At 38.4% G+C, this 19,073-nt stretch overlaps 1 protein-coding gene across 2 annotated transcripts in view; it reads right to left on the bottom strand.

Moving 5' to 3' along the window:
• WDFY2 (WD repeat and FYVE domain containing 2) overlaps positions 1-19,073 on the bottom strand; it is a 181,073-nt gene that overhangs the window by 76,837 nt on the left and 85,163 nt on the right. For both annotated transcript variants that reach the window (XR_004030184.1, XM_030813433.1), the window contains exon 3: positions 11,873-11,946. Coding sequence is in view for 1 of the 2 variants with exons in the window: in XM_030813433.1 (XP_030669293.1) it covers positions 11,873-11,946 (74 nt within the window). In the remaining variant the exon portion in view is untranslated. The remainder of the gene's footprint in view (positions 1-11,872; positions 11,947-19,073) is intronic.

Genomic DNA, 19,073 nt, shown 5'->3' with positions numbered 1-19,073 from the left:
GATTTGCATTTCTCTGATGGCCAGTGATGATGAGCATTTTTTCACGTGTTTTTTGGCTGCATAAATGTCTTCTTTTGAGAAGTGTCTGTTCATGTCCTTTGCCCACTTTTTGATGGGGTTGTTTGTTTTTTTCTTGTAAATTTGTTTGAGTTCATTGTAGATTCTGGATATTAGCCCTTTGTCAGATGAGTAGGTTGTGAAAATTTTCTCCCATTTTGTAGGTTGCATGTTCACTCTGATGGTAGTTTCTTTTGCTGTGCAGAAGCTCTTTAGTTTAATTAGATCCCATTTGTCAATTTTGGCTTTTGTTGCCATTGCTTTTGGTGTTTTAGACATGAAGTCCTTGCCCGTGCCTATGTCCTGAATGGTAATGCCTAGGTTTTCTTCTAGGGTTTTTATGGTTTTAGGTCTAACATGTAAGTCTTTAATCCATCTTGAATTGATTTTTGTATAAGGTGTAGGGAAGGGATCCAGTTTCAGCTGAGAAAGCCAATATTACATGTAAAACCCAATCTTATTTGTCAAAAATGGCACACACAAGAAACTAGTTTAAAAACGATGAGTTTTTAAACACTATTGTTAAAGCTGAGGTGGCAAATAATTGTGTAAAATACACTACTCTTTAACTTCAGATAAAATTAACCTTATCTAAAAGTAAATTAAAGTTCACCTACTGCTAAAATGAATATAATTTCTGCCATGAAAACAGTAATTACCACTTTCTGAGGGCTTACTGAGTGCCAAGACCTTTAAATTACCTCATGTAATCCTCACAGCAACCCCATGAGGCACAGATCACCCTCAATCAACAATGAGTAAACTGAGGAGTATGTGAAGTTAACCAACTTGTTCATGATGATCAAGCTCGAAGATGGAAGACCTGGGATACAGATACAGACCTTTATGGGAGCAAAGTTCGTACCTCCAACACCACCACATCTGCCCTTGCTACATGAAGGCAAGGTATGTTAACAATGATTTCTCCCACAAACTCTGACAAAGCTCTACCTGACAAAGGGAGGGAAAAGAGTAAAACAATTGCTTCCCTATCAGAGTGTTGGGAAGAAAGGGCTTCTGTAAGGATGACTAGATTATGAGAATGAAGGTGAAAGGAGAACAAACTTCTGGAAGGAAACACAAAGGAAACTGGTTTGGCTTTTATTCATTCAAAAAATATTGCCATTCCAATTTGCACAGGGCTCTCTACTGGGTATTGGAAATGCCAATGCATATGTTTCCTGCCTCCAAGTTGCTCTGGCCAATGGAGATAAAGAAAACAAGGAAATTAAGTGTTATTTACTAGACATGTTTAGGGACTACACTGACCCTTGAACCATGGATTTGAACTGCAAAGATCTACTTATGCGTGGATTTTCTTCCACCTCTGCCACCCCTGAGACCAACCCCTCTTCTTCCTCAGCAGCCTACTCAACGTGAATAGGATGAGGATGAAGGCTTTTACGATGATCCACTTCCATCTAATGAAAACATACTTTTTCTTCCTTATGATTTTCTTAGTCACATTTTCTTTTCTTCAGCTTACTTTATTGTAAAACTACAGTATATGATAAATATAACATATAAAGTATGTGTTACTCAGCTGTTTACACTATCAGTAAGGCTTCCAGTAAACAGTAGGCTATTAGCAGTTAAGTTTTTGGGCAATCAAAAGTTATACTCAAATTCTCAACTGGAAGGGGAGGTGGGGTCAGTGCCCCAACCCCCACATTGTTCAAAGGTCAACTGTATATATATCTTACTTAATACAAAATTAAATAAATGAAATGTACATGTAATCTAATGATACATAAATACTAAAGTAGAAATTTGAACTAAGGGCTGTGAGAATTCTTACAAAGAGTCTTTCAACCCTGCTCTGTAATAAGGCAGGCTTCTCATAAGAATGGGTTTGGGGCTTAAAGCTAATTCTTGAAGGTAGAAGTTCCATAGAGGCGGCAAGAGGTCAGTGAAGGAGAACATCTATTTTTGGCAGAGGACTGCATGTACACAGGCATGGATGTCTGAATCAAAAAGTTTGATGTTTGGTGGGAAAGTTGTGACAGGTGAGACTGACCAAGTGGGGAGAATGAAGGGCTTGGAGCTTCATTTTTCTAAAAGTGGTTGACAGTCTATACACTGGGGAATGTGTATAGGACTTTGGATATCTGATGGTGGAGCAGCTGGAGGAACCTAGAGGCAACAGGCAGTTCGACCAATCTAGGGCTTATTGCAACAATCCAAGTAAACCTGTAAGAGATGGAAATTTCAAAAGTACTCTTGGGAATAGACAAAGAAGGCCAGAGTCTGGAGACAGGTCTGAGCTAAGTCAGCAGGCCATGGGCACTGATACCGTGAGGTTAGAGGGAAAATGCAGGTCTTATTTCTGGTTGGAGTTACTCATTGATGCCATTTACTGAAGGAAGAGAGAAGAGCATATTTGGAGGGAAAGAGAATTATTTCTATTTAGAATATGCTAAACTGGAGTGCAGTCTCAGGCTCAGGAGAATAGAATGGGCCACAGTCTTGAGAACTGTAGGTATAGGATAATTAAGCCACAGATGTAGATCACCAAAAAAAAGAGTAAGCAGCAGGAGGGCAGAACCTTCGGGAGCCTCATCTAAGGCTCTGACAGAGAAAGAAGAACCAACAGAAAAATCTGGAGGTAACTCAGGGTTTACCAAACTTAAAAAAACAAAACAAAACAAAACAAAAAAAACACCAAATACTCAACCATGATACAACTCAACCCACTGGAAGGCATCTTTTTGGCTCCTTTCTTTTCCTACCCATAACAATAGCTCTGGGCTGAAGAAGCTGCCCTAATGTTTTGACTTCTCTCCAATCCAGGAAACAAGCTGGACTTGCATGATTGCTGCAGATGGAAAAGCTCTTCTGTTCTTTGTGCCAATATGGTTAGAAGTCCTTTTGCAACCGCGAAATTTGTTCCAATGGCTTAAGGTCTAATACTGATGGTTGTCTTCCTATGCTAAATGAGTATGTATTTATAAAAATGTAAAACATTCACTGGTAACTGAGAGAAGAGCTATTCCTCCATCTATAATGAGGTGAAGCTGCAAGAGAGTGAGGTGTGGAGCCAGCATTCAAGGCTTAGTGTAGGAGGAGCAGTAAATAAACAGGGAAGGGCACACATCTTGGAAAGAAAAACTACTCAGGTTTCTACCAACCTGGGTAACTGTAGCATCCAACTGCAGCCAAGCAAAGACATACAAGCCCAGCATTTAACCCCAGCACTAAACCCCAGAGACTAGGACATACCTAATACCACTCCCCTCTCTGCTAACGTAAGCATCTAGCCAGCAAGGGGTGAGGCTTTTGCCAAGACTGCCTCAGATCACACAGTAGGTGGAACAACACCAGGTGACAGCAGTTCCGCAACCACAGGGGCCATAAAAGAATGACTGCTTCCTTCATGCATTTTGGCTCTTGTGAGTTCTCAAGCTTTACAGCAAAAGAATAAATGTCAGATGGTTCCCTGGAGGATATATTTCATGACTCTGTTGTTGTCAAGGTACTCTTGAGAGGAATGCCTTCCAAGGTGATTAACAGTAAAATGCCATGCACCAGCCTATCTGGGCTTGAAACCTTGCAATACAAATGACAGTTACATGGGAACCATGGTTCACCTCTAGTTTGTATAAAAGATGAACTCAAAGTAAAAATCAGCAAAATATTTGTGTATACAGAGAATATTTTCAAATGTGTAGATGGAAATGGTTAAGAAAAGAATTTCGATACCAACAGGACTGATTCCTATCGTTGATTTTAAAAGTTGTAGGACCACAGATGGCTCTCTGGACATTGGTCTATAAAATCCAAATTCCTAAAACAATAGAAACCAATTTAACCCTTAATGGCTTGCAATTTTTCCTTCTTCCATGATCTCAATCCACGAAAATAAGGGAGTCACTTGTGATGACAAATTTGCTACATCTTCTCTAGTCATCCATTCAGAGCATCTTCAGTACTCTGTACACCTCTCCAAGCCCAACCCCTTTTCTTGAGGATGATGAAGATTAAAATGGCAACAACTTGGATAAGAAACTCCTTTACAGAAAAAAGAGTGTCCATGTCAGAAGACAGCCCATGTTTTGCAAATCACTGGTAAATTCCTCTGATGCAACAGCAAAGACTAAAGATGGGACCAGAAATAAGTTGAATCGTCCTAAGGAATATGCCATGACTAAGATATTTCCTCCCCTTGGAACTGGCCCACTAAATGCTCATGACATAGACTTAAACCAAGGCTTCCTGGTTACTGCAAATGGAGGATGCTGCTACTGATGATGATGATAATGACACTGACAGGAGCTAATATTTATGGAGCATTTGATACACACAGGGACTGTTCTAAGAGCTTCCAATGTATATATCAGATAGTCCTAATAACAACCCTATAAAATTGGTACAACTATTATTCCCATTTTACAGATAAGGAAACTGAGACACAGAGAGTAAAGCAACTTGCCCAATGTGACACAACTTGAGGGGGGTAGAGGCAGTCTGATACCAGGGCTTGTGCTCCGAACCTCTATGTAATATCAACTCAATGAACTATATTCATTCATTTACTCGCTCATCAATTCAGTCTATAAATATTTACGGAGCACTTACAATTCATGGACATTGTACTAGGTGCCAGACTAACAGAGTCAAGTACACACAGTCCCTGCTTTGCAGAGTTTATGCTGAATATATGCCATTAATAAAATAATTACATCAGTTATTCTGATGTAATTATTGGGGAGCTAGATTATTTAGATATAAGGTTCCTAGGACAAAGGGAAAGTAACTTGGAACATAATACCCTGATCAGTTCCCAGCCATTGCCTTTCTGAAGTGTAGATGTGCTGTGTTGATGTGGCCAAGGTAACTCCTGTAGACAGTGTATAAATGATTTCAATCCACCACTCACTCTACTCAATCTCTTTAGTACCTAATTCAAAACACAGAGCAATCTGGGTGCTCCTACGGGTATTCACACTACAGAATTGGTCTAAAAGTTGGTTCAAGAAGGCCTTTGAAAATTCACAACTGCAATGGAAGTGCAACAAATTAATCTCAGGTCAAAAAATGCTCTTGATATCTGCATTCACGACTGCTTGACCAAGTTTTAAGACAACATGTAGGTGCTGAGCAAAAGATGACAGGGCTACATGTACAATGACATAACTGAGGGAGAAGGTTAGTCTTTGAGAGGTCTTTGATCCACACAAATACCAAGGGCACAATACAGCAAGAGTTTTCTTTGGTAAAACCATCTTCAGCAAATGATATTAAATGAATAAATAGTAAGCAACTGGAATGTCAGTACTCTAAGACTATTTTCCTGCTAAGCATAGCTCCACACCTATAGGATTAAAATATGCATAGATTTTCATATATTATATATGTAATATATAAGTTTAAATTCATTGTAACTTAGCACAAGCTCAGAAGAAAATGTCTACTTAACACTGTGTAAAATGAACTCCTCACATTAGGAAGTCCAGTGACTCAGAATGATAAAATGACTCAGAACTATGCTGGTCTTCTATGGTAGAAACCATGGTATAATGACAAAATCATAAGCTAGTGTAAATAATGGCAGGGTTATGTAACAGTTTAGAAGGAGGAGGCCCCGTAGATTCCACGCACACATTTCTCTGAACACAGAGAGCTTCCTGAAATTTTCTTCAAATTCACCTTCTATGCCCTCATGATTAGGATATTATTCATAAATGGTATCACACTAGAAATCCTGGAAAACAGAAAATTTCAGAAGCAACATCAATTCTCCTGTAAGTACAAAACTTGGAACGCATCATGATGACTGATGAGTGAGAGTCTACTATTACACTGCTGTTTTGAAGCTGATTAAGGGAAAAATTTTCAAGACTGTCTCTCCAGTGAGTGAACTAACTCTACAGTCAGCTTGCTTGGGTACAGCTGAGGTGCTTTATTCAGAGGCCATTTGTCGTCACTGTAGAACACGACCTTACCATTTGGGTTCAGTTCCCCATAGGCTCGTTATAATCCACGGTAATAAACAACTCATCCAAAACACCTTGTTAGATTAAATGCTGAAATTCCTGCCCCCAACCCAACACATAGTTTTTAACAGTGGCTGGATGCGCAGAATAACACAAGCTCCCTCCTAATTCACTAGTGAATACCCTAGGGCAATTCCTTGCAGCTGGGCTGTCCTATTTGTATGAAGAAATTGGCCTGGTATAATACAAAGAAAATTTGTCTAGGGCTCAGGAAAGTCCTAGCTCTGCCACCATTATCCTGACATGGGGCCTATTCAAGATATCACTTAGTCTAGAGGAGAGTGGCATTAGCTGCAGAAGAAGATCCTTTCAATTATATTTTCTTAGCTCCCAGAAGAGGATTTTGAATCATCTTCTTTTAATATCCTTGGATACTTCTTCCTGAAGACATCACGTCTCACATTGAGAAAACTGTTTCCAAATCAACTGCTCTAACACTGTCAGGGAAACACAGTAGATACAATATTACCAGATGTACTGAGTTAAACAGTATCCTCTCAAAATTCATGTCCACTCAGAACCTCAGAATGTGACCTTATTTGGGAAATAGGGTCTTTGCAGATGTAACTAAGACAGGATCATACTAGATTAGGGGGAGACCTAAATCCAATGACTGGTGTCTTTATAAGAAGGTCACGTGGAGCCAGGCACAGTGGCTCACACCTGTAAACCCAGCTACTTGGGAGGCTGAGGTGGGAGGATCCCATGAGCCTAGGAATTCAAGACCAGTCCAGGAAACATAGTGAGACCACATCTATGAAAAAAGCCAAAACATTAGCCAGGTATGGTGGTGCACATCTGTAGTCCCAGCTACTTGGAAGTCAGAGGCAGGCGGATCACTTGAGCCCAGGTCTTTGAGGCTGTAGTGAGCTATGATCACGCTGCTGCACTCCAGCCTGGGAAACAAAGCAAAACCCTGTTTCTAAAACAAACAAACATCCATGAAATGAGCCAAGCATGGTGGTGCACATTTACAGTCTCATCTACTCCAGAGGCTGAGGTGGGAAGATCACTTGAGTCCAGGAGCTCAAGGTTGCAGTGAGCTATGATAGCACCACTGCTCTTTGGCATGGGCAACAGAGCGAGACTCCATGTTTTGTTTTGTTTTTCTTAAAGGAGTCCATGTGAAGACATAGAGACACAGAAAGGAAGGCAATGTGAAGATGCAGGCAAGGACTGGAGAGACACATTCCCAAGCCAGGGAATGCCAAGGATTGCTAGCAACCACCAGAAGCTATGAAAAAGCAAGGAAGAATGCTCTACAGCTTTCAGAAGGAGCATGGCCCTCCTGACACCCTGATTTCAGACTTCCAGGCTCCAGAACCATGAGAGAAAAACTGCTGTTTGAAGCCACCCAATCTGTGGTACTGTTACGGCAGCCCTAGGAAACCAACATACCACATAACCCACATGAACTAACAGTAATGTATACTGTAAGAGTATAATAATCACAATTGCAAGAACTACCAAAACAACAATAAATACATACACAGTCAATGTCAGTTATTTTTAGACAGTAATCATTATTCTGAGTGCTAACCATTTATAGATCAATACTCTCATCCCAATCAAACTTCCCATAACACACACATGACATTAATCTTCAGAGAACAGAGATTTTACCATTTTAAGGCCTTTTTCAAAAAATCTTCAATGACTATGCATTTATCTTAGCAAGATATTAATAAAAATTGTGGCTCCCTATAAGTTTTGATGGAGAAGAAAATAAGTATTTATAAAGATATATATATATATCTCCACCCTATACTATCCTATAGCAATTATTCAGTAGGGTTTGTGAAAATTAGTTTAATGGAAATGCTTTACTTCTGTGTTGACATTTCCTCATTAGTCCATTATCCCCTTTAAATATGGTATGAAGTCTTGGAGAGGGATGGGGAGAATCTTCCATGTTACGATCCAGTACCTTTACATTACATAACGCTTACTACTCATCCTGAATCAAAGCTTTCACATTATCCCATTAATCCTCTTACCAAATTAGTTTATATCTCTCCAGACATCTATGGTCCTTTGGTACCTCCATGGTTTGGGTGGGTTTTTTTCCCCCACTCCATTAATTTTGTCTGAAATACCTTACTTTCCTATCTTTAGCTAATCCAATCCTGGCCAGTCTTCTAAATCCAGTTCATATCCAGGGAGCTGTCCTAGACCACTGTCTCTCACTGTCTTCTGACCTCACTGCTTTGCCAACATCACACTCATTGGTGTACCAGTACTTCTGCTATCATTTGTTTACTTTGTGTTACTTATTTCATAATTTCATAAAAATGAAAAATGTCTCCCTAACTGAATTATAAAGTCTTTGAGACCAGAAGCCACACTATGTTAGAATTGAGCATAATCTTTTGTACAGAGTTGATATTTAAATATTTGTTAGTTGGCTAGAATACGAGACATAAAAATGCAAAGTTTAAAGTTCCACTTCAGCATGAATAGCAGTTAGCACAATCTGACTAACTTCTCTCAATATTAAAACAGAAGACATTTCTGAAAAAGGTCAAAACAAATTAAACTATCGGCATAAATTTTTCCCCTACAGAAGGTCATTGTATTTTGAAAAACATTTTGAATGGTAACAGAATTGCACAAATAAACTATCTCAGAATTTAAGCAAGTGTTTATTACAATCAGCTATATTAAATAATAATAGTGTTTGTACTTTAGTCAATAAACTATTTAACAAATTATTCATTGAGTTCCCAATTTGTAAAAGGAGCCACAATAAGATCTACCAGAGAAGAGATGAATAAAAGACTGGCCAACTCTTCAACATCCAACAGTTTAATGGAAGAGACAGACTTTTAAACATTGTGCAAAGCAAAAGTTAAATATGCAATATGACATAGCTAACCTACTGAGTATCGTGTGTGACTAATTTCAATTGGTAGGGCTCAGGAATCATCTGCCAAAAATAAAAATACAAACAAAGAGAACATTTGAGTGAGGTGGGGAAGATAATTACAACTTTGTAGACCAAGATGGCAGAGCAGGATTCTGAGCTATATGATTAGAAAGAGCAAAAGGTATAGGTAGGAAAATTTACTCTCACCTCATTATCTTTACCTTCTCTCAGTAGATGACCTCGCCTGCTACCTCACAGGAAAAAATAAAAGGCATTCCTCTCCTGTATGGCAAAACTGAATGACATTTCTCTCTCCTTTCCTGCTCTCTCAACTGTCCCCATTCTTTCCCACAGCTAACTTTTCCAAATTGTTCAGGACCCTCTTGCTGCTTGTCTCCTACCAGATCTTGCTCCAGTACTCACGCTCTCTCTCCTGCTTTTTGTGGCCACATTTTTTGAAAGAATGGTCTCTATGTCTTATCTCTACTTCATCTCTAATTCACTACTCAGCTGCCTAAGTTTAACTGTCTATCTTACACAATGTGTTCTTTTTATTCAGTAAAATAAAGTGAAATAATGATGTTACTTTCTGATTTCACACTTTCTTAATTTTAAAATAAGTTAACCACTGTTTCTTCTTAAAATATATTTGCTGTAATCAGGAAACAGAATATATAGTCTCTGACTAGGATTTCTCATGTCTAAAAAGCAAATTATTAAAACAGCTGAGACTAAGTATTTTCAGTAAAGAGCCTGTTACTGTAGTGATCAATGCGAATCCTGAACCTTAAACATGCTGTTCTCTCAGTGTATCTTTCCCTAATGTAGAACTCTTTCTAATTCTGTAGATGAGAAGAGGTAGGGTGTGCAATTCATCTTCCTCAACAATACAAAGGAGGTACTTATAACGAAATTATTTCATATAAGCCAGGATCCTGAATCTTTTTCAGAAGATTGGAGTAAGTTAAGGTTTGATATCTCAACCCTGTACTGACATACTTGGAAAGATGGATCCTGACTGATGCTTTGCTTCCCTGGCAGTTTCATTTACTAAAAGAATAATGGCTAAGATGGTTTCTCCTCTTAAATACAATAAATAGCTAGAATTCTCCATAACTTACTTTGCTCATCTTTCTTGCCCTCAAAGCCAAATTTATCAGTATCCATTAACCACGTACATTAACTTCAAAAGTGCAACATACCACTCCTATGTTATGTAAACCTAAGTTTCTCCACGGACAGTGAGCGTTACGCAAACTATCCTATAACGGGAAATGGAGGGATCTCAGTTCATCTTTTCACATCTCCTTTGTAATGAACACTTCAGAAGTCCACTGAATAATCCAATGATCTCCCTTTATCTTTTAAAAATAAATTTATCTCATACACACACCTCCTTTTAAAAATGGCTCCCCTCAAAGTAGACAACTTTGTATCATAAACTATCTACCTAAGAAACAGAGTTGACAGATCTACCAAATATATTGGATATTACAGAAATTTCATAAATACTTGTCACTAGGCTGATTTATATTTAACAATATTGTTAATAGTCCCAGAAAGGCCACCAAGCAAATGTTTTGACTAAAGATCAAATACAAAACTTTAGGCCCACTAACATTTGTAGGGGCTGGGGCAAGATTACAAATAGAGGCTCACATTCCATGTTTACATGTTTAAAAGTTACAAGTCCAGTTAACTATTGAATAAAAAACGGTCTCATCCTCCAGTCTTGACAAATACACCCTCCACCGCTGGAGGTACAGGTTCAAATTTAGAATTCTTAGTCTCCTTTAAGTTCCACACCATATTGTGGTGACACGGGGGGCCAGCCCACCCCCCCTTGTCTTTCTGTTCCCAGTTTTGTCAAGACCTTGAGGGGCCTTGCACTCAAGGGTGGACATCCTGTCTATCGCAAACTGCTACCTCTTTGCCACCTCTCAGGCCTAAGAGCATACTCACTGCTTTTATCTTTCTAAGGACACATCTAGGAAAAAGGTCAGTGAAGACTCTGGAAGCAGGTTCTGAGCAGTTTGGGGCAGGAAATTCCAGGGTCTTGGTAGGGGGAGGATGGAGTGGGAGAGGGGGAGGATGGAGTGGGAGAGAGGGAGGACTTGGGCTGATCACATACATCCCCTTGAGCCCTCAGATCCTTCACCCTATGGGGAAGTGTGAGCAGAGCAGGGCCTTCTAATTCATAGGTTCTGAAGCAGGGCTTCTCTCGCCCAGGACTAAAGGCAACGCTGGATAATTTACCAAATGGAGAATTTACCAGATCAGTCTTGTTATTAGTTAATATACTAGTTGAAACTTAGTATGTAGAAAGATTAAGTAGGTAAATAAAAGCCAAAATTCCAATCTTTAATCACTTCAGTTCCCCCAACATCTGTAATCAAAGGGTCTAATATTTATGTGGATCTATCTACAGACCAAATCTAGATTCTGTGCTTTTTTTTTTTTTCACAAATTCATACAAATTTACAGAATTCTATTCAGATGCTAAAGGGAGCTGGAAAAAACAAGAAGCAGAAGGAACAAAGAAAGAACACGGAGTATCAAAGACAGGATCAGACATGCAGACATAAGGGAAAGCATTTTCCTCCTGTTCTGTTGCTTATGTGGCAAAGCTTAAGGCACCATGATTAAAGCCACTAGTATCACAGCTTGCTCTCACTAATGCAGATTCATGCAGTTTACTCATTGGCCTCTGACTGCCCCCATCCTAGCCACTCTGTATAGGGTAGGTCAAGCTGAACCTTGTCAGCATTTAAGTGGATACTGATGATAGCTCTCCCTACATTAGAATCTCTTACCTCGCCATAACTTGCTATGCTACAGTTTTCATTCTACTTAGCAAGAAAATTCTTCTGTTAACTTGAAAAGACTAATAAATACATATACATACTCCATAGGAAGGGAAGTATTTCAACTGGAATTCTTATTTAGGTGTACTTACTGAGATTGTACCATTGTCTAGACCTATGGACAGTCTTCTTGTTTCCGGGTTAAAAGACATGCATGAACATGGAGCTGAAAGAAATGAACATGTTGATGAAATTAACAAAACCATGATTCTCATCGATTCAGGAGTGTCTAACTAGCTAACAGTATGAGGCTGTATTTTCCCCACTATCTCCTGGAAAACATTTCATTTAACACTCACCAAAAAATAAAAACAGTAATTTTACAGCCACCCCATAGTTGTTCAGTTATCCTTTTAATGAATATAACAAATAAGATATTCTCAAACTGGGCAAGTTCCAAGGGGCTTGGTCTTGGCTGGTTCTGGCAGTATGGACTCTAAATTTGCTTCACTAGATTAACAATACTTTGTGCTGTGTAACGTTTCTGTTACCACTCTCGCTGTACCACTCCAATTCCACCTTAAATAGAAATACCCTATCCTTTCTGAACTAGACAAACAAAAGAAAGATCTTATTATCCCTCCACCCTCCCCACCCACATACAGACACATACACACAGGAGTATAGAAGTCTATTTTTTGATTCAGAATTGATTTGGGGCGTGTGAATTAACAGGACTTTTTTGTTTTTGGCCTTTGGGGGTGTGCTGGAGTCTGCTGATTGAAAATGACTGAGGAGGATTTGTCTCAACCTAAAAAAGAACCAACTCATCATAGGGCTTGGCATTGTAGGAAAGAAACCAGGTGAGTCAGTACACCCAGGCCTGGATTGGGTCTCCCTGTTCCGCAGGACTGACTCACTGAGTACACCTGAGCCTAAGTAAATTAAGTATGCTTGGAAGCCACGTGTGGTCAACAAGTGCTTACTAAACAGTCAGCTCCCAGGCCCCTGCCTTCTCTACCTATGCTTGCTCCTAATTGCTGCCACTAAATAGGGGGTCTTTTGACAATTTACCCAATACTGAAATATTTAATAGTTGTTCTAAAGAGCCCAGTATAGTTTTTATGTCTCCCTTCATATTCACAGAAGCCATGTAGATCATGAACTACATATTATCATAATCACAATCAGCATCAAATATTTTTTATTCCTACTTTTCAGTTATGATTAGATGTTTTACCCAAGGTCACATAGGAAACATTGGAGAAGGTTCAAAGACATCGTTCAAATATACAGTCCCATTTTCAAACAACCAACTTAGATTATTTTTAAACTGAAAAAGAACTTCAAGTTCTACTGACAGCTACTTCATAAACATATCACTTAGTAACATATTTTTCATTCTCTATAAAAGGGCCCTGAATAAAACAACAAAAAGATCTTCTAAACTGCATATTTACTTTTTTCTAATTTTCTATCATGATATATTCAGAAAATAAAAACTAGTAGAATTTCCCCCAAAAACTTCCACCAGTACAACAGACTATCTTCTTTCTACTTAGCTACAAAATTAAACCAGATTCCCAAGAGTACACTGCTGAAAACAGCAATCAAATGATATTTAATGCACTGCCCTAAAAAAGTCAGTTTTATTGCCCTTGACCAGTAAACTATGTTGGCACAATTTCTATACAATACTAAGATGCCGGGTCTCATAATCCCATAACATGTGTGCAGAATTAAAATCTAATAATCTCATGGAAAATTGTTAGCTGAAAAAAAACTACAGAAAAAATACACTGTGATTACAATTGAGTAAAGTACATACACACATAAGTACAGGATACATGGAAAAACTACTCTTGTGTTCAAATGACAAAATTAGTTCTCTAACACTGTCTTTACTCTTACTTTGCCATTCCTGTTAAAATGAATTTTAAATATCTGACAATTTATGAAGATGTAAGTATGAGCATATGAAGCAAAACTCGATTGCAGCCTCAAGGGGTTAGTGACTAGCCAGGAACAACCTTATCATTTAGCTGCCCACTTGACCATCTAAAAGTATTTCCTGTGTGATTTCCTCCAAAGTCCATATCCAGCTATGCTATAATTAGAAAACCCACTGAAATTTGAATGTGATTTAAAATACTTTTTTACAACACTGCATAGGCTACTCTTAAATCTTCATTGCCATTCCCTTATTCCTTGTTTTTTCCCCAATTTCCTATATTTCTTGTTATTCTTTCAAGAAAAATTTAGAATCCTTACTATGTTCAAGGCATGTCCTACAATGACACATAAGGTATTACTGCTACCATCAAGGAATTAAAAGAATTTATAGATTGTGAAACCAAAGGTATATAGGAACTGTAAGACAATTTCACCCTATTGGTTCAAATCATTTTATGCATAGTAAGAAACACCACCATATTTCAAAGTAAAGAACCGTTCCTATAATAAATGAATTCAGCAAAGTTTCAGAATACAAAATTAATGCACACAAATCAGTAGCTCTGCTATATACCAACAGTGACCAAGCTGAGAATCAAATCAAGAACTCAACTCCTTTTACAGTAGGTGCAGAAAAATAAAATAACATACTTGGGATACCTAACCCAGGAGGTGAAAGACCTCTACAAAGAAAACTACAAACACTGCTGAAAGAAATCACAGATGACACAAACAAATGGAAACATACCCCATGCTCATGGATGGGTACAATCAATATTGTGAAAATGACCATACTGCCAAAAGCAATCTACAAATTCAAGGCAATTCCCATCAAAATAGCACCATCATTCTTCACAGAACTAGAAAAAACAATCCTAAAACCTATATGGAACCAAAAAAGAGCCCACATAGCCAAAGCAAGACTAAGCAAAAAGAACAAATCCAGAGGAATCACATTACCTGACTTCAAACTATATATAAGGCCATAGTCACCAAAACAGCATGGTACTGTTATAAAAACAGGCACACAGATCAATAGAACAGGAAAGAGAACCCAGAAATCAACCCAAATACTTACCGCCAACAGATCTTTGACAAAGCAAACAAAAACATAAAGTGGGAAAACAACACCCTATTCAACAAACAGTGCTGGGTAATTGGCAAGCCACATGTAGAAGAATGAAACTGGATCCCCATCTCTCGCCTTATACAAAAATCAACTCAAGATGAACCAAAGACTTAAATTTAAGACCTGAAACCATAAAAATTCTAGAAGATAACATTGGAAAACCTTTCTAGGCAGTGGCTTAGGCAAAGACTTTATGACCAAGAACCCAAAAGCAAATGCAGGCTGGTGGCAGCGGCTCACGCCTGTAATCCCAGCACTTTGGGAAGCTGAGATGGACGGATCACTTGAGGTCAGGAGATTGAGACCAGCCTGGCCATCATGGAGAAACCCCACCTCTACTAAAAATACAAAAATTAGGCGGGTGTGGTGGTGCACACCTGTAGTCCTAGCTACTAGGGAGGCTAAGGCATGAGAATCACTTGAACCTGTGAGGCAGAGATTGCAGTAAGCTGAGATGGCACCACTGTACTCCAGCCTGGGCAACAGAGCAAGACCTTGTCTCAAAAAAAAAAAAAAAAAAGCAAATGCAACAAAAACAAAGATAAATAGATGAGACTTAATTAAACTAAAAATCTTCTACCTCAAAAGAAACAATCAGCAGAGTAAACAGACAACCCAAAGAGTGGGAAAAAAATCTTAGCAATTAATGCACACAACAAACAATACATCCAACGAAGGACTAATATGCAGAATCTACAAGGAACTCAAACAAATTAGCAAGAAAAAAAAACAATCCCATCAAAAAGTGGGCTAAGGACATGAATACACAATTCTCAAGATATACAAATGGCCAACAAACATGAAAAAACGCTCAGCATCACTAATGATCAGGGAAATGCAAATCAAAACTGCAATGCGGTATCACCTTACTCCTGCAAGAATGGCCATAATCAAAAAATCAAAATATAATGGATGTTGGCATGGATGTGGCGAAAAGAGAACACCTCTGCGCTGCTGGTGGGAATGCAAACTAGTACAACCACTATGGAAAACAGTGTGGAGATTCCTTAAATAACTAAAAGTAGAACTACCATTTGATCCAGCGATCTCACTAGTGGATATCTACCCAGACAAAAAGAAGTCATTATACAAAAAACATACTCACACACACACAGTTCACAATTCACAACAGCACAATTCACAATTGTAAAAATATGGAACCAGCCCAAATGCCCACCAATCAAAAAATGGATAAAGAAATTGTGGTGAACCAGGGAATATTACTCAGCCATAAAAAAGTAACAAAATAATGCCATTCACAGCAACCTGGATGGAATTGGAGACCATTATTCTAAGCGAAGTAACTCAGGAATGGAAAAGCAAACATCGTATGTTCTCACTTATAAGTGGGAGCTAAGCTATGAGGATGCAAAGGCATAAGAATAATACAATGGACTCTGGGGATTCGAGGAAAGGGTGGGAGTGGGGTGAGGGATAAACGACTACACATTGGGTACAGTGTACACTGGTCGGGTGATAGGGGCATCAAAATCTCAGAAATCACCAGTAAAGAACTTTTTCTTGTAACCAAGCACCACCTGTTCCCCAAAAACCTACTGAAATAAAAAAAAAAAAAGACTGCTTCTATAAATCAGCATAAACAAAAGAAATCTGAACAGAAATCTTACTGTTCTACAATCCATATGCCTGAACCCAAGATGTTCTAGACAGGGGAGTGTCAGAGTTAGCATTAGCTCCCAGGCACATCCAAAGGCATAACCACCCCTTCAAAGAGGCATTTTGGGAAAACACCAGGCAAACCTCTGTGTGTGTGTGTGTGTGTGTGTGTGTGTGTGTGTGTGTGTGCGCATGTGCGCACAGTAAGTGAGATGTACAATGCTCCTCAAACCATTTTCCAACTGTGACACTCCCACAGGAACAGGCCTTGGATTGGCCCCTGGTAGATCCAAAGAAGCAGAGAGCAGATTCGAAAGAATACTGACACCCCCATTTGTTGTTACAGTAAAGTCTTCCTTTTCTTTTATGGATCAGAGGAGTAAACAGATTGACACAGAGATCCTTCTAACTTCAACTCACCAGAAATTAACAAAAAAGCAACTAAAAAACTAGTACTGTGGCCCATACAAAACGGGCTCCCATCCATGCAAGACAAATATCAAAGGGGCAAAACTCTCTGGGGAAGGATAATGAGACAGTAAAGTAAAGGTAACTATGACCCAATGGCAAAGGGAATCCTTTGGCAGGAAGAATAAGAGGAAGCGACAAACATGCAAATTACAGACAAACTGACTGGAGACTGTTCTATTCCCCCACCTTAAAATTACTTTCTCCAAAGGGTGAGCGAAGTGCCTGACCAGAACCATAAAATTATAATACAGCTGCCCTCCATTGACTTCCTCTATCAAAATTGCATCCCTGAACTCTAGATGAAATAAATATAGCATGATACAAAATGTGAAGATCTATTTATGACCCCCACTTTTAACTGTTTCCCCATGAGAATAACCATACAGAATGAAATGCATAGGGTGATGCCATTTGCCAAGACTTCTCACATGTATCATGGTATATGTAGGTCGTCTAAGACTTCTTTACTAACCCAATAACTGAAATTCAAGGCCTTGCCACTGGTTTTGTTGATGTTATATTCTAGCTTCCTATATTTTCCCCAACATTTTTATTAAAATTTAGGGAAAAAGGTGATTACAGTTTTTCAGTAAATAGTACAGGACTCATTTTCCATGTTACCTGAATAAGATTTCTCATCTACCTTTTCTGTCTCAGACTAATGACAGTCAAAAGAAATATACTGGAAAAAATTTAGGAAGCAATGAAATGCACAAATAAGATAAAAAAAGAAACTGTGAAGGTCTATGAGCAATGTGACCTCTTATTCTCTCATATTAGTATCAAGACTTTAGATCTGACTGGTCTGTCAGAGTCTCACCTTTAAAATTAGACCCTTTATTTCCTTGAATTCTGGATATTTGGTAAAATAATAAAGAAAGAAAATAAAAGTAAACACTTTCATAACACTGAGTGTTTGGTAAAATGAAGTCTTTGTAACTTAAGACAAATATTCAGCTTAAAACTTAGTGAAAATCAAAACAAAGAGAAGCTCCAGTATGGGTGATTAAATTAATGGCCATATAATTTGAAGGGAGGAAAGCACAGGAGACATAGCCCTAGACAAAGGGGACCCAAGAGATCAGCATAAAATCTCAGCAGAGTCAATAATTAAATGGATTAGAGGGAAAGTGACTATTTACATTTATAATACTTCTATCTCAAAATTGGTATTTTTAAAATTGCCCTTGTTTATTTAAAAATCATGTACTTAAGAGGAGGCAATCTCAAAATATTTCGATTTGGGAGGAAAGTTTTCTAATTTGTTACATATACCAATAATTCTTTCATTTTGTGACTAATGTATTTTCTGTCCTTTGCTGACCAGTTGAACTTTGCTCAAATAAACACAAGTTTCATTGAAGGTTAAGCTGCGGATTTCAATCACACTGCTTTACAATGATGAGGGCATTATTTGGCAGGAGACACTAATCTTCCTCATGAGACATTCTGGTTCAAACTTTAAAACTAAATAAACAATGGTGACTTCTGCAAATAAAAACTTCAGGTGCTAACGGTTTCCTGGTGAAGTTGAATGTCAAGATTTCACAATAAGAGGGTCTTCAATAGAGCCTCCAATGAGCAATACACCCTGACAAAGCAAAAATTTATGGACACTATTTCATTCAGCCCTGTTTATAATCGAATAATATTGATTAGATTTTCAGTACTCAACACGTTTTATTTTATTAAGCATATCTATATTTAGGACTTCAATTTTCCAGCACTAAAAAGCATTTTACATCTAAATCCAACATTTTATTTACTCTACTAACATTAACTATTTAGTTTTCTTTTCATCTAGGCTGAGTAATATCAGCAAAGCGAAAGTGGTCACTCCCAGACAAGTTTTAAGTTACAGTAAAGTGATCTAACTACACTGAATTTTAAAATGCCCCGTCAGGTGAAAATCAAAGAATAGTATGCTAAATAAATGCTGTACTTAATCAGATTAAATAATATCTAGCATGTTTAGTTTGGATAATCTGTGTTTTCCTTCATTTCCATTAAAAATGAGAAGTTCCAGGCCGGGTGCGGTGACTCACGCCTGTAATCCCAGCACTTTGGGAGGCCGAGGCGGGCGGATCACGATGTCAGGAGATCAAGACCACGGTGAAACCCTGTCTCCACTAAAAATACAAAAAATGAGCCGGGCGCGGTGGCAGGCGCCTGTAGTCCCAGCT

The sequence above is a fragment of the Nomascus leucogenys genome, chromosome 5 (genome assembly GCF_006542625.1).
Source record: "Nomascus leucogenys isolate Asia chromosome 5, Asia_NLE_v1, whole genome shotgun sequence".
Taxonomy (NCBI): Eukaryota; Metazoa; Chordata; class Mammalia; order Primates; family Hylobatidae; genus Nomascus; species Nomascus leucogenys.
The sequence above is the reverse complement of the archived record's forward strand: the minus strand, read 5'-3'. Positions and strand labels throughout refer to the sequence as shown.